Source organism: Eptesicus fuscus, chromosome 13 (genome assembly GCF_027574615.1).
Source record: "Eptesicus fuscus isolate TK198812 chromosome 13, DD_ASM_mEF_20220401, whole genome shotgun sequence".
NCBI classification, from domain to species: domain Eukaryota; kingdom Metazoa; phylum Chordata; class Mammalia; order Chiroptera; family Vespertilionidae; genus Eptesicus; species Eptesicus fuscus.
This window is the reverse complement of record NC_072485.1, coordinates 41,297,149-41,320,261: the sequence shown is the minus strand read 5'-3', so window position 1 is coordinate 41,320,261 and position 23,113 is coordinate 41,297,149. Positions and strand designations below refer to the sequence as shown.

The 23,113-nt window shown below is 39.8% G+C and overlaps 1 protein-coding gene across 1 annotated transcript in view; it reads right to left on the bottom strand.

Annotated features, from left to right (window-relative positions):
- The window catches only part of FCHSD2 (FCH and double SH3 domains 2), a 201,083-nt gene that overhangs the window by 23,776 nt on the left and 154,194 nt on the right, over positions 1–23,113 (bottom strand). The window contains exons 11-13 of the mRNA XM_054724870.1: positions 22,511–22,627; positions 14,715–14,819; positions 932–1,093 (exon numbers count right to left, since the gene is read on the bottom strand). Of these exons, the coding sequence (XP_054580845.1) occupies positions 932–1,093; positions 14,715–14,819; positions 22,511–22,627 (384 nt within the window). The remainder of the gene's footprint in view (positions 1–931; positions 1,094–14,714; positions 14,820–22,510; positions 22,628–23,113) is intronic.

The following is a 23,113-nucleotide window of genomic DNA, read 5'->3' as shown; positions in this document are numbered from 1 at the left end:
ACAGCTGGCCAAGCGGGGAGCAGGCCTAAGCTGTCAGTCGGATATCCCCTGAAGGCTCACGGACTGCGAGAGGGCAAAGGCTGGGCTGAGGGGCTCCCCAACCCCCAAGTACACGAATTTCATGCATCGGGCCTTTAGTAGATTGTAATAAATGCCACAAGGAAATAAACAGAAAGAGAATAATGGATGGGGAGGTATCAACAGGGATTACTTTAGTTTGGCCAGCCAGGTATCATTATGCCTACCTATATAATATCAGGCAAATCAGTGAACTCTTCTGGGATTCAGATCTCCAAAGTGAAAAACTAAGGTTTAACTTTAACTGAATGACATTGAGTGGAGCAAGCCCTGGACTTGAAAGTTTAAGCCTGAGTTCTGGCCTTGTTTTTAAGATACCGTCCTCCTGTGAAAGGCTCTGTGAGCAGAGGGTGAAAGCCCTTGTGAACTGAACAGACAAAGCCACAGATTCAGAGTGTTCCTATCCCTTCTTTAAGATTGTTTCCAACTCTCTGGATGTCTATTTTCATTTACACTAGAAAAGACTTCCGAGAACTTCAGAAATCCTAGATCAAAATTTTTACTTTGCTACTTCCAGACAAGAAGCATATCTATTTCATGAAATGGGATAATGACTATGGCAAAGCGACACTGATAAACCAACTAGGGAGAATATATTCTTCACTGAACATTTTTTAAGAGCACTATTCCCCTCCACCCCCACCCCCCTTTCTTTCTTACACTAAAGTTTAACTCAATCAGTGATAGGTTAAAGAAAAAAACAAAACAACAAACAAACAAAAACCAAACCACCAGCAAAACCATTATTTTTTTTTCTTTAAAATTTTGGCCATTATCAGGTTTGGCTACATAGTCAAAGAATATCCTCCTTCAGTGAAAGTTAGCCTATCAGATCCAAGAAGAGAAACCATACCGAGTGTAAAGTGCCATTATTGGTCACTGCAGGCAGGCGGGCCCATCGCTCGTTTTCCAGTTCTTCCATTACTTGGTTCATTGCACTCTTCAGCCACGTGTCCACAGAAATACCGATCTGCTTTAGCAGGTCCAGCCGGGCTTCAGCTTTTAACTTAATTATCTAAGAAAACCAAGAAAATGGTCAGAAATCAAGGCATTTTTTCTCTCAAGTTGATTTTGTTATTTCTGACATTAACTAGTACAATATTGACATTCACCAGCAATTCTGCCTTGGCACAGTTGTTAATTTTTCAACTGGAGAGACGGAGAGAGGGAAAGGTAGAAAGGCGGTGTGCAGGGGAGGGAACACAAGAACAGGAATCCGGCTGCTGACAATAGCAAAGGGCACACCTGCATCAACAAGGAACATCAAATATAACTTACGAATAGGAAGATACTGATGTGCTATAAAGTCTGCGTCCTTTTCTTCTTAATAAGGCTATGCCTCAGAACATCCTAAAATCTAGCATCTTCAACAGCCTTCTTCTATCCACCTCTTGGACTTTTTCTTCTCCTCTCTAATCCATTTTTTACAAGTCTGCAAATGATCTCATCATGTCACTCCTTGCCTAAAAATTTTTATGACTCCTGACTGCCTAGTGAGTAAAGATTTTAAATTAATTTATTATGCAGCTGTCAAAAATAGCAGAAATTGAGAATAAAACGTTCCTATTCTCCAAATTAAAGGGAAAGACTGCCTGTTTTGGCTCTTGTTCCAAGAGGTAAGCAAGGAATCATTGAACCAGTTTAAACCTGTCCCTGTAAAATGGCAATTTCTTTGCTCTAATAGCCATGCCTCTGAGAGGAGTCAGTCAGTGACAGGCAGCCAATCAACCAGAGCCTCACTCCAGTCGTCATCACCCCTGCGAATCTCTCTATCCACCACAGCTAAAAGTGAGCAATCTGTAAAACACTCCCTGTTTTGAAAATATGCCAATCTCTGAAATCCATACTTCTCAAAACCCTATATGTCAGTTCTACTTTGTTCAGAGAGATTGTATTTTGTAAGTATCATTCTCCTCTGCTTTAGCAAGTAGTACATTTAGCTTCATTGCTCCACAAATTATAGTGGTAGTCTCTTCCTCCAACCGTTGGAGGCTCCACTAAGGTAATTTTAAGGACCCTTACTTGATGGCCTTCTGTGGGACTCTTGGACAAACAAGTGTGCTCACTGAGCCCTTCTGGCACAAAATTTGATGGGGGAGTTGGTATCAAAAAGGATCTGAGCTCTGACTTATTTCACTGAGTTCTCATTGCTGAATTTATTTTGTATTCCAAAGATTTTTAGGCACATGTATTTTAAAGACTTGAGATCATTCCTATATCTTCTTTAAAAAAACGTTTAATTAGATCCTTTGCCCACTTTAAAATTAGGTTGTCTATTTATTATTTATTTATTTATTTACTTACTAGAGGTCCGGTGCACGAATTTCGTGCACCGCTGGCTCCTAACTGCTCGCCTGCCTGCCTGCCTGACCTCCCCTAACCCCTCTGCCTGCTGGCCTGATTGCCCCTAACTGCTCCCCTGCTGGCCTGATCATCCCTAACCACCTCTGCCTTGGCTCCTGCACCCGGGACCGTGGGCGTTTGCCTCGGCCAGCCGCAGGTGCTCGGGACCAGGGGTGGCTTCACCTGGGCTGGCCGCAGCTGCAGGTGCCCAGGCCCGGTTTTGTCAGGAAGGATGTCCAGAAGACGTCTGGTCTAATTAGCATATAACCCTTTTATTAGTATAGATGGCTTTTAATATATTTTTATTGATTTCAGAAAGGAAGGGAGAGGGAGAGAAACATCAATGATGAGAGAGAACCATTGATTGGCTGCTTCCTGCACACCCCTTACTGGGGACCGAGCCCATAAACTGGGCATGTGCCCTGACCAGGAATTGAACCATGACCTCCTGGTTCATAGGTCGATGCTCAACCACTGAGCCACACTGGCCAGGCTGGGTTGTCTTTTTATTTTGTCTCTGTCTTTTAATTGTAAGAGTTTTTATGTATTCTAAAGAAAAGTCTCTTATCAGATACATACTTTCCAAATATTCCCCCCCCCCACATCCTGTGGGTTTTTTACTTTCTTAATAGTGTCTTTTGAAGCACAAAAGTTTTCAGTTTTGATTAAGTCCAAGTTATATTGCTTTGGCTTTCAGTGCCATATCTAATACACTAATCCAAGGTCACAAAGATTTATCCCTATGGTTTCTTTTTCTTTTAATTTCTTTATTGATTAAGGTGTCACATATTTGTCCTCATCCCCCCATTCACATCCCACACCCCTCCCCACGGATGCCCCCACCCCCCTGTTGTCCTTAACCATTGGTTAGGCTCATATGCATGCACACAAGTCCTTTGGTTGATCTCTCCCCCCTACCCCCACTTCCCCTACCCTCCCTCTGAGGCCCGACAGTCCGATCGATGCCTCCTTGTTTCTGGGTCTGTTCTTGTTCATCAGTTTATGTTGTTCATCATTTCCCCTAGATGAGTGAGATCATGTGTTACTAGAAATATACTTATAAGAACCGAATGTGAGACAAGCAATAATAGTTATGCTGACAGGCAAATGAATCAGTCTGTAGTGAGTTTCTTTCTGGACCAACAGTTCTTTTGAGACCCAATTTCAATGTCCACCAGTTCCTTATGTGTACATGTCAGCACTGACCCTTCAGCTCTGGATGGTGGACAAATGGTGGTAATGCAGGTCCGACTCCCTCTGGTTTGGTCTCGCCCGGACCCAGGGGCACGGCTTCACCCGGACTCAGGGGCGCGTGGCCTCACCCGGACTCAGGGGCACGGCTTCACCCGGACCCAGGGGCACGTGGGCTCTCCCGGGCCCGGGACCCAGCCTCATCCGGACCCAGGGGCGCGTGGCCTCTCCTGTCCCTATGGTTTCTTGTAAGAGTTTTCTAGATTTAGCTGTTACACTTAGGTATTTGATAATTTGGGGTTAATTTTGGTATATGGTGTAAGATACAGGTCCAACTTCATTCTTTTGCATGTGTATATTCTGTTGTTTCAGCACCATTCCAGTATGTATTTTAAACCGATATAGGCACTGAAATGTTTAAAACAAACAAACAAACAATAAACAAAACAGAGTACCCTGCCTGGTGTGGCTAGGTTGGTTGAGCATTGTCCTGTGCACCAAAAGGTGGCCAGATAGGTTGTTGGTTTGATTCCTGGTCAGAGCACATGGCCAGGTTTTGGGTTCCATCTTAGTTGGGGTGCTTGTGGAAGGCAGTCGATCAATGTTTCTCTCTCTCTCTCTCTCTCTCTCTCTCTCCCCCCCTCCTTCTCCCTCTCCCTAAAAATCAATAAAAACATACTTAAAAAAAAAAGAGTGAACCAACAAACCCTTTCTTGGAAATCATAAATGTAAGCCATTCAGCTGCTAAAAAAAAGAAAGAGAAAATGAGAGAGAGAGAGAGAGATTAGTTTATTCTATTTTCTCAATAACAAGAAACCTAGTTTTTATAAGATTTATTTTTGCCAGTACTTTACCAAATAACTGACTACAGTTCCAGAATAAACATTACTATCTTTCTTTTAGAGTTTCAACTGTTTATATTTTAACAACTGTTCAAAAGCAGAATTTTCCAGTGTTTTCAAATGAATTTTGATGCTTTGCCAATGGATTACAATTTTGCAGAGTATAGCTGTCTGTAACTTGATGGCACTCTAGATACAACTTGACCAACTAATTTTTAGAACTTTAAAGAGACAGAGCTTTTTTAAATGATGTTTTGTAAAGCCAGATCCTTTAGGATACAATATCATGGTGTATGAACACTGCCAATTAACTGATTTTAATATAAAATGTAATATAAGCATATCTAAGTATCAAGCCATAGTTGAGTTTATAAAACTTTGATAGTTATAAAGTCTGTATATCTCATTTCATTTAATCCACACAACAATTCTGGGGATGAATATTATAACCTCTAGTTTACAGGTGAGAAAAACGATTTAACCAAGGTCATATTAATTGTGGTAAATTGTTATCCTCAATGAATCATGCCTCCTAGTGTCCATGTAGTCCCCTCCACATTAATTCTGGGCTTGTCCATCTGGTATGCTTTGGCTAATGGAACAAATGCAAATTTGATGCAAACAGAGGTTTGATGAGTGCTCTTAGGACTTCGTTTTTTTGGGAATGTGCTTCCATCATGTGAGGAAGCCCAGTGTTAGCCTATTTGAGGATGAAAGACCATATGGAAAACAAACACCTAGTCCTCTAGCAGACCCTCTAGCTGAATGCAGCTCAATGAGGAATCTCAAGCAAAACCTGCAAAACACACACACACACACATACACACACACACACAAACAAACACACAAAACAAAACAAAACAAAACAACACAAACAAAAAAACACACACAATCAACAGCCAGAATGGTGAGAGATAATAAATCATTGTTGTTTTGGTCATAAAGTTGGGTGTTTTCTTTTAAGATAGCAACAGATTATGGTGCTTGAATAGTTTAATTTCTAAATATCTGGGGATTTTCCAGCTATATTTTTGTTATTGATTTTTAATTTAATTCTGATGGGTCAGAGAACATATTTTGCTTGATAACAATTCTTTTAAACTTATTGACAGTGGTTTATGGTGTAGTATTTGAGCTTGTTGAATATTCCACATATACTTTAGAAGTGTGGTGGAGTGGTCTATAAATAGCAATTAGGTAAATTTTATTGACAGTATTGTTCAAGACTTCTATTTTCTTTACGAATTTTCTAGCTCCTTGTTCTATCAATTACAGAAGGGGATATTGTAGAATTGTCTATTTCTTTTTTCAGTTCTGTCCATTTTTGCTTCACATATTTTATAGCTCTATCATCAGTTACATACACATCTAGGATTGTTATGTCTTCTTAATAAACTGATCTTATTTTTAATCATTATGAATTATCACTCTTAATATTTCTTGTTCTGTAGTCCATTTTGTCTGATATTAATATAATCACTCCAATCCTATCTAATAAAGAGGGAATATGCTAATTGACCATCACGCCCTCACAAAGATGGAGGCACCCACAGCCAATAAGGAGGGAATATGCTAATTGACTGCCACGCCCAGTCCCCTCAGCCCCCCAGTGCCCAGGGCTGGCCTGAGGTGCAGGCAAGCCTCGGATGGCAGCTGCCCAGCCGCCCAGGGCTGGCCCGAGGTGCAGGCAAGTCTCGGATGGCAGCTGCCCAGCCGCCCAGGGCCGCCCGAGGCTCAGATAACCAAGGCCGGTCGAGGCTTGTGCTGCCGGCAGTGGCAGCAGCAGAGATGTGATGGGGGTGTCACCTTCCCCTGATCACCAGGTCACCTCCCACCCCTGAGGGCTCCTGGACTGTGAGAGGGGGCAGGCCGGGAGGAGAGACCCCTCTTCCAGTGCATGAATTTTCATGTACCGGGCCTCTAGTTTTCTAATAATTAGAATAACAGCTGAAATTTCTGCTCAGTTTTTTGTTTTCCAGCTCTTGCTTCTTGCCAAGCTCCTGGGAATTTCTGCTCTACATGTGTTTGGCTAAGGATTTGGGTGTTACTTATATTCAAATTTGAGGCCTCCCTGACATTCATCCTCAAACCAATAAGACTCTCTACTAGAATTCTAGTGTGCAGCCTTCAAAAAGAGCTGTATATGTCTAAGTATAGTCCCATTCTGTTAAGGATCAAGTCCTCTCCAGTTTGTTTGTTTTTTAAATTTATTTCAGAGAGAGGAAGAGAGAGGAATAGAAACATCAATGATGAGAGAAAGTCATTGATTGGCTGCCTCCTGCACACCCTCTCATGGGGAGCGAATCTTCAAACCCAGGCATATGCTCTGACTGGGAATCCTATATAATAAAGAGGTAATATGCAAATTGACTGTCAAGCCCTCGCACAAGATGGCCACCCCCATGTGGACATAAGATGGCCAGCAGGGGAGGGCAGTTGTGGGTGATCAGGCCAGCAGAGGAGGGCAGTTAGGGGTGATCGGGCCTGCAGGGGAGGGAGGACAGTTGCGGGGGGACCAGGCCTGCAGGGGAAGGCAGTTGAGGGCGACTGGGCCAGCAGGGGAGCAGTTAGATGTCGATCAGGCTGGCAGGGAGTGGTTAGGGGGTGATCAAGCTGGCAGGCAAAAGCGGTTAGGGGCAATCAGGCAGGCAGGCAGGCGAGCGGTTGGGAGCCAGGAGTCCTGGATTGTGAGAGGGATGTCCGACTGCAGGATCGCGCCTAAACCGGCAGTCGGACATCCCCTGAGCGGTCCCAGATTGGAGAGGGTGCAGGCTGGGCTGAGGGACACCCTCCCTTCCTCCCCCAGTGCACGAATTTTGTGCACCTGGCCTCTAGTTGAACTATAACTTTCTGGTTCATAAGTCATTGCTCAACCACTGAGCCACACCTGCCCGGCTCCTGTCCAGTTTTTATTTATTTAAAAAAATATTTTTTTAATTGATTTCAGAGAGGAAGGGAGAGATAGAAACATCAATGATGAGAGAGAATCACTGATCAGCTTGCCTCTTGCATGCCCCCTACAGAGGATGTAGCCCACAACTCAGGCATGTGCCCTTGACCGGAATCAAACCTGGGACCCTTTAGTCCTCAGGCCGACACTCTATCCACTGAACAAAACAAGCTAAGGCTCCTCTCCAGTTTTTATATGCTCTGGGTAATTTTCCAGTTCTACCAAATAAGTATTTTAAATATTTTTACTCCAGATTAATAATTACCTAAAAGAGGATATAAGCTATCCATTATTACCATAAGCAGAAATTCTTATAGAGATAGATTCTACATCCAAAGAGAACTACTAAGAAATCTTAAATTACACTCAGTAGTTTACTATCAGTAAATATTTACATTGTCATTTTGAAATTATTTAATATGTACTGCAGGATAAAGCAAATAAAATATTATGATAATATTATCAGGAACTAAGATTTTGTTTTTTGTTTTTGTTGATCCTCACCTGAGGATATTTTTCCATTGATTTTTAGAGAGTGGGAGGGAGAGGAAGAGCTAGAGAGAGACACACTGATTGGTTGCCTCCTGCATGCACCCCAACCACAGCCAGGTGTGGAGCCTGCAACCGAGGTATGTGCCCTTACCTGGGACCCTTCAGTCTGCAGGCCGACACTCTATCCACTGAGCCAAACCGGCTAGGGCTTAAATTTTAACTGGAAATATCAATCTGAATACATTATTTTTAAAAATTCCTAGTTGAAAACAACAAAGGGCCAAGAAACAAATACCACCCATAACAATAAGAACCTTTACAGTCTAGATGTTGGTGTCTAACTCCTAATCTCTATTAGAAGAAATCAGAACTCCTCGAAGAAGGAAAAATATAAGGTGAGCCTATGTCAGCTTGTCCTAAAAAGCAAGAATATGTTGGTAAACAGGAGATCCTGGGTTCGAATCCCAGCGGTGCCTCCAAAAAGAAAAAAAAAAAAAAGCAAGAATATGTTCAAAGGCTAATGGGAGTAATGGACATGGAAGTCAGCTTAACTGGACTCCCACTGGCCAAATTTAGATAATATGGGGCTTAAAAAAGCCCCAATGACAACTGTAATTGAAAGTATTCTAAATGAATAAATATCCATAATAAATTTAGACCCCATGAGAAGCAAAGAATAACTACAAGAGAAAGAACATCTACCGTGGAGCTGTAAACTGAAAAATTCCCAGAGCTTGTACAGGGCTGACAGATGTTATAGTTCTATCCAGTCAGAGTTTAGAGATCTTGTTGGATACCCATGGCATAAAAAGAAACTGCACGAAAAAAATGCATTAGTAATTGGGCTAAATTAACCTACTGGAAAGGCTACTGGAACCCAACCCAAACAAAGCTTAAAAACAAAAATCAATAGTTTTCAAAAGAAAAAGGAGAATCCAGACCTCAATAGCTAATTTTTCACAATTTCTAATATTCAGTAAAAAATGACTAAGTATTTGAATAGCAGAAAACATATAAGCCACAACCAAAGGAAAAATTAGCCAACAGAAAGAAAGCCAGATCACAGATATGATGTAATGGGCACACAAGGACTTTAAAGTTGCTTTTAGAAATATACTTAAAGATTTAAAGGAAAATATGAAGATAAACAGGAGTAAAGTGGAAGCTATAAGAAACCAAATAGAACTTATAGAGCTGAAAATATAATGTCTGAAATCAAAGTATACAGGATGTCCCTAACAGGTTATTCACTACTGAAGAAAAGATCAGTGAGCTTGAGTACATAGTAATAGTAACTCATCAAACTGAGATGAAGAGAGAAAATAAGGTTAGATAAACAATGTATGTGGGATCTTTGTGTGTGATGTCTAGAACTGTATCAAGTAATCTAATATACATGTTACTGGAGTTGAACTAATCTATGTGTCCAAAGGCAGATCAGTTGTGGCCTGGTCACAAGAGAACTTTTGGGGGTAATAGAAATATATATATTTTTTAGAAATATTTTTTATCTTGATTGTGGTGGTAGATATTTAGAGAGATGTATTTGTCAAAGCTTATCAAACTGTTTACTTGAAATGGTTACATTGTTTTAATATGTACATTATACCTCAACAGAATTAATTTTTAAAATTCCATGATACCATAATGATATTTAAGAGAGAAAAATGTCCACTTGCCACTACTGGAGGTGACTAGTACTTGCTAATTGCAATGGTAAAAAAAACAAAAAAAAACCTTAATTGTGGAAAGATCTAGTAGCACCACCTTAATTAAGTGACCACTCTTAGTTATCATTAATAGTGAGATAACTTGATAAAACATACGGTGATAAACAACACAGCATTTCTAGAAACCATTCTTGCCTAAACGGCCGGACTCTAATCCGGCCATTTTACAGACAGAATTAACTTCAATTACAGAGGATTACAGAATTAACTTCCATTTTACAGAATAGAAATAAACACATAAAGCCAATATTGTAAAATGTTAATAGCTGAATTTATCATGTTGGGAAATATATATTTACTTTTGATCTTTTTCTGTGTTTTGAAAAATTTTACAATAAAAACTGAAGAAAGTGATTAGCCAAGAGTCTGCTAACATACCATATTATAAGAGTACAGTGAAATCCCACAATAACAGGCCCTGAGGTAATGGGACTTTGGATATAATGTCAGTGGAAATTTTGTTTTAACAGCAGGCTCACCTTAGCATTTCATTAACCTTGCCGTAATGAAGCCTCACATTTTACACAACAAAACTTTTTAGACTTCTCTTAGAGCATTATGGCAAGGGTCTTACCATTTTGAGTTATTGAGGTATAAGGATGACATAATAATTTTCTTTGGAGGGGGGAACTGTATTATGATGATTTCATTGTTAAAGAATACACTTCGATGACTGTCATGAAGTCCTGGCTGGGCAAACAGTGGCATGTTCTAGAGGTAACTACACCCTACTCTGGACTTACTGGTTATAACCACTGTCTTGTCTACCTCAGCTGAAAACCCAGACACACGAGGCCTCAATCCCTGCTCTTCAATTCGTGGAAGATGCCAAAGCAAACTATGTAGGAGGCTTTCTCAGAGGAGAAGATGACTCTGTCTTCTCTGGAGACAAACCCTCTGCTTTGCTTTATGAGGCAGACAGCAACCCCAGACCACGGTCCGGTCGGGCCCTGCGCAGGCCTCAATGACTTAGTAATTTTGAATTCACAGTGTGCAACAGAACCTTATGAAATAATTTAAGAAAAAATGGTTGTCTTTGAAAATGTGTTTATATAGACAATAATTGATATTTTTGTTTTGTTAATTCATTTGATAACATGTACTTTGGCTTTCAAATGTACCTTCAATTCAGATCATAGACTATCGTTAACATCTTGGAGAAAGAATCATATAGTCTGTAGTTCCTCCTGCAGACCTTACACTAAATGTGAGTTACTAACAATTTCTGGGTATCTTTAACTTCTTACATCAACTTTTCCTCTTTGTGTTAAACATTTCACTGTCATAAGGAGAGAGAACTGCTTTCAAGCCAAATAAAAGGTACAATTTAAACATAAAAGTAATTGTGTTCTGGAACAACATAAGTTATGTACAGCTTCCAAAAAGATGGCTTTTAAAAAACTCTTGGCTTCTTGGTAAGCTGCTTTTAAAATAGGTATGATATGTCAGATGAAGAATGTGTGTGTGTCTGTATGACAAAGGAATTTCAAAAATTCAAATACCTAAATACCAGGTTAGGAAAACTGTTATTAAAGTGTAATTTAACCACTATTGCCACATTTCAATTCTTGAATTAATCAGGGGCCACCAACAGTAGCATTTCTAGTATGAATATTCTTGTGACCGCCAGAGAGATCATAACAATGACAATAGTTTGTTCATCACTGTATGTCTAACATACTCATCAGATCCTGGCTGGTTTGGCTCAGTGGATAGAGCATTGGCCTGCAGACTGAAGGGTCCTGGGTTCGATTCCGGTCAAGGGCACATGCCCCGGTTGTGGGACCGATCCCCAGTAGGGGGTGTGCAGGAGGTAACCAATCAATGATTCCTTCTCATCATTGATGTTTCTATCTCTCTCTCCCCTCTCGCTGCCTCTCTGAAATCAATAAAGATATGCCTAAAAAATAAAATAAAATACTCATCAGTATCTGGCACAGAGCAAGAACTGATTAAGTATTTGCCAAACTAATCAATTAGTGAATCTGCTCCCCAATTGATCAGCCAGTAATTAATTATATATAAAATAGAGAAATATGCTAATTAACCAGGATGCCATAACAGGTCGACTGGACAGGAGGAGGTTGCGCACGCAGCGGCGGGGCAGGGTGGCAGGGGCCTCTGTGCACCTGTGCTGGGGGAGGGCCTGATCAGCAGTGGCCGCGGCTGCTTCAAGGGCCGGAGAGGGAGGCAGGGCTAGACCAGCAGCGGCCGTGGCTGCTGCGGGGCCTGGGGATCGAGGCAGGGCAGGACCGGCAACTCGAGGGTGGGTGGTGCTGCGTGACTGGGCTCCTAGTTCACTATATAACTCCTATTCTTTTGAAAAGCACAAACCATTTATATTTTCAATTTCTTATGAATGGAAAAAATTTCTTTAATCTATTACTGAGCATCACAGAGGTTTTTATTCTAATGAGTAACGCTGAATGAAAACACAATGTAGAAAACACTGGATGAAGCAAATGAACCAACAGGGGAGGATAACACGCATGCTAGTAGGAGTTAAAAACAAACATGAAGGATATAATAGAATCTTATAGCTTTCTCCCTTTGGTGCAGGTACTTATAATAAATAAAGTAAATAACTACTGAATGAAAAGAGAAAATCCAATGCAAATATTATATAGGCAGAAGAAAGAAGGGGGGTATATCCAAAAATTGCATTAGGACAATCCTCTGAGTACTATCCCAGCACTACCCTCATAGTTGCCATCTAATTTTAGCTGAGTTATTCTCTGTATCTGACAAGTGGAAATCAAGTTAAGATAGCAAGATTAACTACATTTCACAGACATTCAAAACTGAGATAATGAACCTGGCGAAGACCATAATGAACTCATGGTCTTTTGCATGTTTCATATTTTGGTAAGAAAATTATTTTTGAGAATGCAGACTTAAATACTGGTATTGGGAGAGACATTTTGTTGTGGGAATCTCACTTCATATTTTTACCTTTAAGCTAACAAACACAGGGGAGTTTAGCATATTCATGGAAATAAAAGGTCATTCAGGCTAAATGTAGACTCCGTGTGACTGATACCTACTACCACTCTACGGGGAGGTTTGGTGGAGCTAGGATAGCAGACGGTGACACCAGGGATGGAGTCTGGAAATGGAAAATACAGGAGAGAACACACCCTTCAGAAAACTTCTGAGACTTGTTCCACCAAAGCTCAGAAAACTGGCTTCACCCAGAGTTTGAAGAAACAAACAAGAAAAGCTCTTCTACACAAGCCAATGTTTCTCAAACTAGGAAAGGACCTGCCAACAGCACTTGGCCAGCCCACGAGGGTAGTGGTTCAGTCCTGACCCTGAAGTCAGAGAGGAAAATGGCTATTTATTGGACGCCCTGCCCTCTTCACTATGGAGGCTGCAGATCGCCTGCCAGGAAAAAAGGCGAGTTGTGGTTACTCGGGCTTCTCTAGACCAGGCAGATGGCAAGCCGTTTCTGGTTCAGGTCACTTCCATGGGCTCGTGCCAGAAACATGCTCATATTTTCTATGTTTGCCTATGCTACCTCTCCACCACACCCTCCGCCCCCACCACTGGAACACGTCCTCAAAGCCTCTAGACCCTGAGGGGGTCTATGAAAACACTGGTTTAAACGAAGAATTCCGGGTACAGAGTCCAGGAGATGTTGGCCCAGAATCGTAAAGCTGCGCTGTGTCCCAGAGGAGCTTACTTTGTCACTGGGAAGATCTGACTGTTAGAAGGTGTTTCCCAATACCAAGCTCCGATCGGCCTCCTTCCTGTCTTCTTGTTTTGGTGCAAGTTCTGCCTTTTGAGGTGGCATGGCATAAATCTGTGCTATCCCCTTTCCCTGACTAATGAACTATTACTAATCTGTTAATACTCATCTTAAGTCCTTCTTCTTCTGTATTACCTGCCCCAACAACTCCTCCCAGTGACCCGTTTCTTCTGCATTTCTTAAGTGTTAAGTATGCTTCAGTGGACCACTCCTCGGCACTTGTGCTTTACAGCCTTGGTTATCTTTGGCATCCTTTATGCCTTCCTAACAAGACTGGAAATCCTCAGTTTTTCTTAAATATCTACTTCCACATCCCATCCATGGTGCACTGGGTAGATAGCTATATCCAAGTGTGCACAGGTCCTCCAGGAACTGGTCCTAACCACAATTAATTTATTTACTGTCTACCACATTTCCTTATAAAACTCTAATCAAATCTAACTGCCAAACTATAGCCTATGTCTTCCTCCTTTTCAAACAGGTTTTTTCTTTCCATCTTACCCTTTTCCCCTTGAAGTCAGGGAATATTAGCCCAGGGTACATGAACTTCTGGAAACTGTACATAAAAATGTTCCTTTATTTTTGGTGGGAGAGGGGGTTTCACATTTTCATACAACACTTAAAGGGTCCCATGACAAACCCCCCCCCGCCAATTAAAATCCACTGTTATAATTTTTTAAAAAATTCCCACCTGAGGATATGTTTATTGATTTTAGAGAGGGAGGGAAGGTGAGAGGGAGGGAGAAATATCGATGTGAGAGAGAAACATCGATTGGTTGCCCCCTGTAAGCACCCTGACTGGGGATGGAACCTGCAACCTGGGTATGTGCCCTGACCAGGAATTGAACCCACAACCTTTTGGTGTACAGGATGATGTTCCAACCAACGGAGCCACACCGGCCAAAGCTGTTGTAACTTTTTTGTCTTGTCTGCTTTTCTCTTCTTAAAAGCGCAGCTTATGCCCCTAGGTCCATGATTCCAGAGGACTTCCATATAGGGGAGGCTTTTCTAGGCTCTGAACTTATACATATTAACTTTCTATACCGTGAATTCGATTGATTTATTACATACATTGTGAAACCTTAAAATTAGTATCTTCATTGTGACTTTTTAAAATTTTATTTAATGTTTCATGACTGTAAACTTTTCTTAGCGGGTTTAGTGTCCTTTTGTTGTGTGTACCACCTCATATGAAGCAGTTACTAAAAAAATAATACTCTTGATACAGATGAAGATGGTGAATCATATTCAATATAATCAGTGTCTAGAAACTGAATTCTAAAGGTACATAGCACAGCTGAGACATTGATGAGGATGGGCAAAATGAGCTATCACCTCACCTCTGCTTTACGAATATTTTCTCTAGCTTCATCTATTTTCTGTTCCAGCTCTACTCGGCTTTGTTCTGATGCTGGAGCTCCATGACATTCCAGATCATCTAGAACCTGTTAAAGCAACAACAAAATAATGACTGATTTTTCTTAAAAGATTATTTAGATTATTTATTTATTTAAATATATTTTATTGATTTTACAGAGAGAAAGGGAGAAGAGTTAGAAACTTCGATGAGAGAGAAACACTTATCAACTGCCTCCTGTACGCCCCCTACTGGGGGTCAAGCCTGCAACCGAGGTACATGCCCTTGACCAGAATCGAACCCGGAACCCTTCAGTCAGGCCGACGCTCTATCTACTGAGCCAAATCGGCTAGGGCAGTATTTATATAATTTAAAACACTTTAGTGATGAGTGCGACTAGCTTTTTTTTTTTTTTTTTTTTTTGCGACTAGCTTTTTTAACCTTTAATTTTTTTCAGTTTTTATTTGTTAATTTTAAAAAAATCGAAAGAATTATAGATCCAAAAGAAGCTGCAAAAGTAGAACAGAGAGTACCTTCCCAGCCTCCCAAAATGGCAACAACTTGCATAAGTACAGTACAATATAAAAACCAGGAAATTCACATTGGTACAATCTATAAACCCTATTTGAACTACACATTTTGATATGCATACCTTTAATTTTTAAAAACTACACAAAGTGTTGTTGCTAAACAACTAATAAAAAATGGCAAAAACTGTTATACCTGCACACCTAACCATGTATCCGACTCCCCAAGATAACCACTGTCCCATCAATTTAAATGTATTTTTCAAACCATTTTCTATGTATTGCCTATATACTTGAATAGTTTGTTTTAAAAAAAAATTAAATGAGCTCTATTATCCTCTCAATTTGTCTAAAAAACCTTTTTATGTTTTTAAAAATAGACAGACTTCCTTCTCTAATCCATAGATTCAATAGTTTAACTGTACCATGCTCTTACTCTATTGCTATTTAAATTTGCAAATTTCTCAATACTATAAATAGTACCGTACAACCTAGTCAATGTACAAACAACCTGGTCAATGACTTCTTGAATACATATAGGAATCTTTATTTAAGATAAAAACAGAGGTGGAAATTGTACACCTTAATATTAACAGACATTACCAAATTGCCTACTCTTCTACATGTAGTATGTGAGATCATGTTCTTCGTATCTCACCAACACTGGATATGGTCAATTTTTGAAATGTTTGTCAATAAGCTATATAAATAAAGATCTCATTGTTTCAATTTTCATTTTTCTGTAATAGAGAGCATCATCTCAGATATTGCTAGCCATCTGTTATTTCTACTTTTATGAAGTTCATATCCTCTACACATTTTTCTGATTTTTATCATTATTTAAATATATTTCTTTCTAGGTATCAGTCTCTTTTTTGTTATTTATGTTACAAATATTTCCTCCTATTCCCTTTCTTTTAACTTTTCAAAGTTCTTTTGTTTTACAAAAGTTTTTAGTTTTTATGTTGTTGAGTTATCAGTCTTTTCCTTTATGGGTCCTGGGTTTTCTGTCTTGCTTAAGAAGCCATTTGTACTATACAAAAAAATTCTATATTTTTCCAGTTTTCAGTAATCTTTTGTTTAGCACTTAGGTCTTTAATTTTTCCAAAATTTATTTTGTATTTGGTGGAAAAGAAGAATCTAACCCCCCCCTCAAATACACAGACAATTACTCTAACACCATTTACTGAATAACCCTTTCTCCAAAGCTTTGAAATATCATTAACATGTTTTTTATTATAAAAAATTTCAAATATACTCAAAAGTAGAGAGACTAGTATGATGAACTCCCATATACTGATCACCATCATTCAATAGTTAAGAAGATTTTTCCACGTTAGTTTTATCTATTCTTTTTTTCTTAACTAAAGCATTTTAAATAAAATCGCAGATATCATATCATTTCACTCCTACATGCTTTTTTGGTAAGTCTCTAAAAGTATGAACTTTAAGACAAAAAAATATATATACCCACAATATTATTTCAAAAGTAATATTTCCTTGGTAGGCTCAATATGCTGTTCATTAAATTTCCCTGCTTGCTTCAATATGACTATTTACGATTGGTTGGTTCGAATCAGTATCTAAAGGTACACACACACACACACACACACACACACACACACATCATTTTCTTTGATATATTTTTTAACTCTTGGATGATGCCACAGTTTTAATTACTATGGTCATTACTGGAATATGTTAGTATGTGCTAAGTAAGGCACACAAGTCTCATTAATGTTGTTTTGTCTATTTTGTACATTAAAATAATCCAGATACATTTCAGAACCATTTTTTTCAAGTTTCTTTAAAAATATCTTTTATGGAGAAACCAAGATGGCAGCATAGGTAAACATCTGAAATTGCTGCCTCGCACAACCACTTCAAAACTACAACTAAAAGACAAAACGGACATCATCCAGAACCACAGAAAGGCTGGCTGAGTGGAAATTCTACAACTAGAAGGAAAGAGAAAAGCACACTGAGACTCAGAGGAGGTGCGGAAGTAAAGTGCAGACGTATGGAGGCGCATGTACGGAAATGGCTGGCGACTGAGGACGCGGTTGTCTTGTTCAAGTGGGAGGGAGACAAGCTCCCGACTGCTCTGAATTCCAGTACCTGGCAAGACTCTGGGGACCCAGAATCATACGGGGAGAAACTGGACTGCCTGGCATCGGGCAGAACTCGAGGGCGGCTTTCTCTCAGAGGTGCTTGCAGCGATTACCGAGGGACACTGAGACCAGAGGGCCTCTTAAGGCAAGGCTGAGGATCAGCCATAGCTGTTTGCTCTGCCCTGTTAATTCCCTGAGACCCTGTCCCACCCAAGCTGTGCGCAGAGGCTTTTGCATATGAATGGCCTGGCCCTTTGCAATCTAAAATTACCTAAAGAACTGCAGCTGGGTCAGAGAGACCCAGAACATCCAAAAGAAGGGCCAAGGCCCCACAGCTGCTTGCATTGCTTCACAGCTGGGCCTCATCTGGGCACCTCCAAACCCCAAACAAAGAAGAGGAATCTGCAGATCTCTCTGTAGCTCCTGCTGAGTGGCCTCAGGCAGAGGCTAAATTAGCACCTCCTTAGAGATCCAAGAGCCAGTGTACCCAGTGGTCAGAGTGGGACCATCCAGATTACAATTCCTCAGATCCATAAGAGACACACTCAGGGGGCAGACTCAGTGAGCACCAAAGCCCCACTGAAGCAAGTCTTGCCCCATAAGGGTGTCTCCAGCACAGAAGTTCTCCTATTGTAGACACAGCTGATACTCACAGCCAATTGGCCAGGAGGTCAATTCCTCCCAGTGGTACCAACAACAATCAAGGCTTAACTACAACAAGACTGTGCACACAGCCCACAAAGGGGTGCACCAAGAGTGTCCACCTCAGGTAATTGGGGAGGCTGAGCCACTGGGCCCTATAGGACACCTAGCACACAAAGCCACTCTATCAACACAGGGAAGCAGCCAAAATGTGGAGACAAAGAAACAGGTCACAAATGACAGAAATGGAGGAAAGCAAACTACTGGATATAGAGTTCAAAACCACAGTTATAAGGTTTTTTAAGAATTTTGTAGAAATGATACAGAGACAGTAAAGCATCAAACAGACTTTCAAATTACAGGGGGAAAGTTAGGGAGAGGTGGGGGAGATATGAAATCAAACGAAGGACTTGTATGCATGCATATAAGCATAAACAATGGACGCAAAACTCTGGGGGGTGAGGGCATGTATGGGTGTGGGGTGTGGGGGTAATGGTAAGATATGTACACATATAATACCTCAATAAAAAAAAAAAGAATTTTCTAGAAATGGCTGAGAAATTTAGTGAGACCCTCGAGGATATGAAAAAGGACCAACAGGAAATTAAGCATACACTGACTGAAATAAAGAATAATATACAGAGATCCAACAGCAGACTAGAGGAATGCAAGAATCAAGTCAAAGATTTGAAATATGAAGAAGCAAAAAACACCCAACCAGGAAAGCAAAAAGAATCCAAAAATATGAAGATAGTCTAAGGAGCCTCTTGGACAACTTCAAGCGTACTAACATCCGAATTATGGGGGTGCCAGAAGAAGAGAGAGAGCAAGATATTGAAAACCTATTTGAAGAAATAATGACAGAAAACTTCCCCTACGTGGTGAAAGAAATAGACTTATAAGTCCAGGAATCGCAGAGAATCCCAAACAAGAATCCAAAGAGGACCACACCAAGACACATCATAATTAAAATGCCAAGAGCAAAAGACAAAGAGAGAATATTAAAAGCAGCAAGAGAAAAACAGTCAATTACCTACAAGGGAGTACCCATACGATTGTCAGCTGATTTCTCAACAGAAACTATGCAGGCCAGAAGGGAGTGGCAAGAAATATTCAAAGTGATGAATAGCAAGAACCTACAACCAAGATTACTCTACCCAGCAAAGCTATCATTCAGAATTGAAGGTCAGATAAAGAGCTTCATAGATAAGAAAAAGCTAAAGGAGTTCATCACCGCCAAACCAGTATTATATGAAATGCTGAAAGGTATTCTTTAAGAAGAGGAAGAAGAAGAAAAAAGGTAAAGATAAAAATTATGAACAACAAATACATATCTATCAACAAGTGAATCTAAAAATGAAGTGAATTAAAAATCTGAGGAACAGAATAAACTGGTGAATATAATAGAATCAGGGGCATAGGAAAGGGAGTGGACTGACAATTCTCTGGGGGGAAAGGGGTGTGGGGGTGTGGGAAGAGACTGGACAAAAATCGTATACCTATGGATGAGGACAGTGTGTGTGGGGGGGTAAGGGCAGAGAGTGGGGTGGGAACTGGGTGGAGGGGAGCTATGGGGGGAAAAAGAGGAACAACTGTAATAATCTGAGCAATAAAGATTTATTTTAAAAATATCTTTTATTTTCAAATATCTTCTCCCATTCAGCTGATTGCCTTTCTGTTTTGTTGGCAGTTTCTTTCTCTGTGCAAAAGCTTTTTAGTTTGATATAGTCCCATTCATATATTTTTGCCTTTATGTCCTTGCCTTTGAGGTCAAATTAATAAAATCTTCCCTAAAACTAAGGTCTAAAAGTTTAGTACCCATGTTTTCTTCTATGTAATTTATTGTTTCAGGTCTTATATTTAGGTCTTTGATCCATTTTGAGTTAATTTTTGTATATGGGGACAAGCAGTTTCATTCTTTTGCATGGGACTCTTCAGTCTGCAGGCTGATGATCTATCCACTGAGCCAAACCGGCTAGGGCAGTGGTCGGCAAACTGCGGCTCGCGAGCCACATGCGGCTCTTTGGCCCCTTGAGTTTTTAGCAAAGGCCAGCTTAGGAGTACCCTAATTAAGTTAATTACAATGTACCTACCTATATAGTTTAAGCTCATGCAATTTGTTGTCAAAACCCAATTCCTTATAACTGAAACTGAGGTCCCTGTTTCCTCCCTGGCTATCAGCTGGGGGCTACATTTAGCTCCTAACTCTTATACTTAGGCCAGTTTTTCTGGTCCTGGTGCATGGGCTTAGAATCTGACTTCCTTTTGGCTCACCTCACTGCAGCCAAAGAAAGTTTTCTGCTTGTAAGGAGTCATGTGATTAGATTGAGCTCACTCAGATAATCCAGAATAACCTCCCTATTTTAAGATCTATAACTAATATATCTGTGAATTATCTTTCATATACATAGTTTCAGGGACTAGGGTGTAGACATCTTTGGTAACCTTTCTGTCTGCTACAATGATAATTACAGTACCCATCATTACCACTACTTTTCAGTTTCATAAGAGAATTTAGGCAGTGGTTAATAAATGAAAAATAAGGTGTTTAAATTTTAGGAAAAGGTACATCTGTCATTATTTATAGATTATGTGGTATGTACCTCCAAAAGTATGAGACCCAACTGTCAAACTATTAGAACTAATAGGAGTTCAGTGAGGTGCCCTAGCCCAGTGGTCAGCAAACTCCTTAGTCAACAGAGCCAAATATCAACAGTATAACGATTGAAATTTCTTTTGATAGCCAAATTTTTTAAACTTAAACTATATAGGTAGGTACATGTTATTAACTTAATTAGGGTACTCCTAAGCTGGCCTTTGCTAAAAACTCAAGGGGCCAAAGAGCCGCATGTGGCTCAAGAGCCGCAGTTTGCCAACCACTGGACTAAGGGATATTGAATTTTATCAGATGCTATTTTTGGTCAACTAAGAAAATAATCATAGAATTTTCATCTTTATTCTATAAATACAGGCTATTATATTGCTAAATTATCTCATGTTGAATCATGTTTGCACCCTAATTAGTCATGTGTTTAAAACACAACTGGATTCCTTTTTTATTAAAAATTTTTCAGCATTTGTTTGTTTATTTATTGATGAGGTGATATTTCATTGTGGTTTTAATTTGTATTTCTCTGATGATTAGTGACATTGAGCATCTTTTCATATGTCTATTGACCATCTGTATGTCCTCTTTGGAGAAGTGTTAATTCATATCCTTTGCCCATATTTTGATTGGATCATTTGTTTTTTTGGTGTTGAGTTGTATGAATTCTTTATAAATTTTGGATATGAATACCTTATTGGATGTATCAGTTGGCGAATAACTTCTCCCATTTAGTAAGTTGTCTTTTTGTCTTATTGGTTTCCTTTGCTGTGCAAAATGTTTTCAGTTTCATGTAGTACCATTTGTTTATTTTTTTTCTTAGATTATCTTGCCCAAGAAGAAATGTCAGAAAAAATATTGCTCAGTTTACTGCCTTTTTTTTTCTAGGAGTTTTATGATTTGAGTCTTACATTTAAGTATTGAATCCATTTTGAGTTTATTATAGTATACAGTATAAGATGTATGGATACACAGAAGAAAGGCCTAATATTGAAGATATTAATATATCATTTGTTGGTAAGTGAAACCATGGAAGAGCTCAAGACTGTCTATAATGAAATAAAGAAGAAGAAAAGAAGAAAGCCTAGTACAGAATCTAAGGAATTTGAATATTTAAGTGTGAGGTAGAGAAAAAACCTGTGAGAGAACCCAGGAATGGCAGAAGGAAAACCAGGCAGTTATGCCATAGATGACTAGAGAAGAGAATGTTTCAAGAGGAAGGGTGTTGTCAATTGTGACGAAGTTGACAATAGGTTAAGACAGAAATCAAAGTGTCCATTTTGTATTTAGCAACACAGACATCATTGGTGATTTTCACAAGTGCAGTCTTTGGGAAGCAGGGAAAGAAGGAAAAACTGGATGTGAAGGTTAAGAGTATAATGAAGATATAAATAAATGGAAATTGAGGAAAAATTTACTATATCTAATATAATTTCTTTGCGCTTTTAGTTCAGTCTTAATACATTTTCATGGAATCTACAATTGTGCCTTCAAAAAATTTGCTTGGAGATGAGAAGCCAAATTAAATTAAGCCCAAGCTGGTTTGGCTCAGTGGATAGAGCGTCGGCTGTGGACCAAAGGATCCCAGGTTCGGTTCTGGTCAAGGGCATCTACCTTGGTTGCAGGCTCCTCCCCGGCCCGGGCCTTGGTTGGAATACGTGCAGGAGGCAACCAATCGATGTGTTTCTCTCACATTGATATTTTTCTCGGTCTTTCCCTCTCTCTTCCACTCTCTAAAAATCAATGGAAAAATATCCTCAGGTGAGGATTAAAAAAACACACACCAAATTATGAAACACATATAGGATATTTCTCACCTTAATAAAAGTCAACTCTTTAAATTGGTTAGACATTTGGCGTAAGTTAAGTGTAGCCTGAACTCCATCACACTTACTCGCTGCTGGTGAACAATGTTCTTGTGCTCACGGGCCACACGTGTGGCCCATTTCCGAGCCTCCTTGTTTAGACTGTGCTCCTCGGTGGTGCCCGTTTCTGATTCTAATTGTCGGCTCTACAACACAGGAGGGAACAGAAAGAAAAGTACTGTTATTCTTACTGAAATCACAACCATTCTGTAGGTAGATCTGAGGGCCTCCACTTAATCAGCGGCACTCAAAACAGGAGCCGTGCTCCACTACCATAAACATTAACGGAAGACTAAGAGGAAAGTATGAAACCATAAATGACCACAGTATTTTGTCTTACATTGCTGAACATTAAAGCTTCATCTCTTAATACTACGGACTGATCCATTGGGGATGTGAAGAAAGCTGGTAAAGCAAAGAAAAGGAAAGGATTCATGCCAACCTACTATGGCACTAAAATAGTTGCACAGATGAAAATAGAAACAGCTCAATAGTTTTTTTTTTTTTTAATATATTTTATTGATTTTTCACAGAGAGAAAGGGAGAGGGATAGAGAGCCAGAAACATCGATGAGAGAGATACATCGACCAGCTGCCTCCTGCACACCCCCCACCGGGGATGTGCCCGCAACC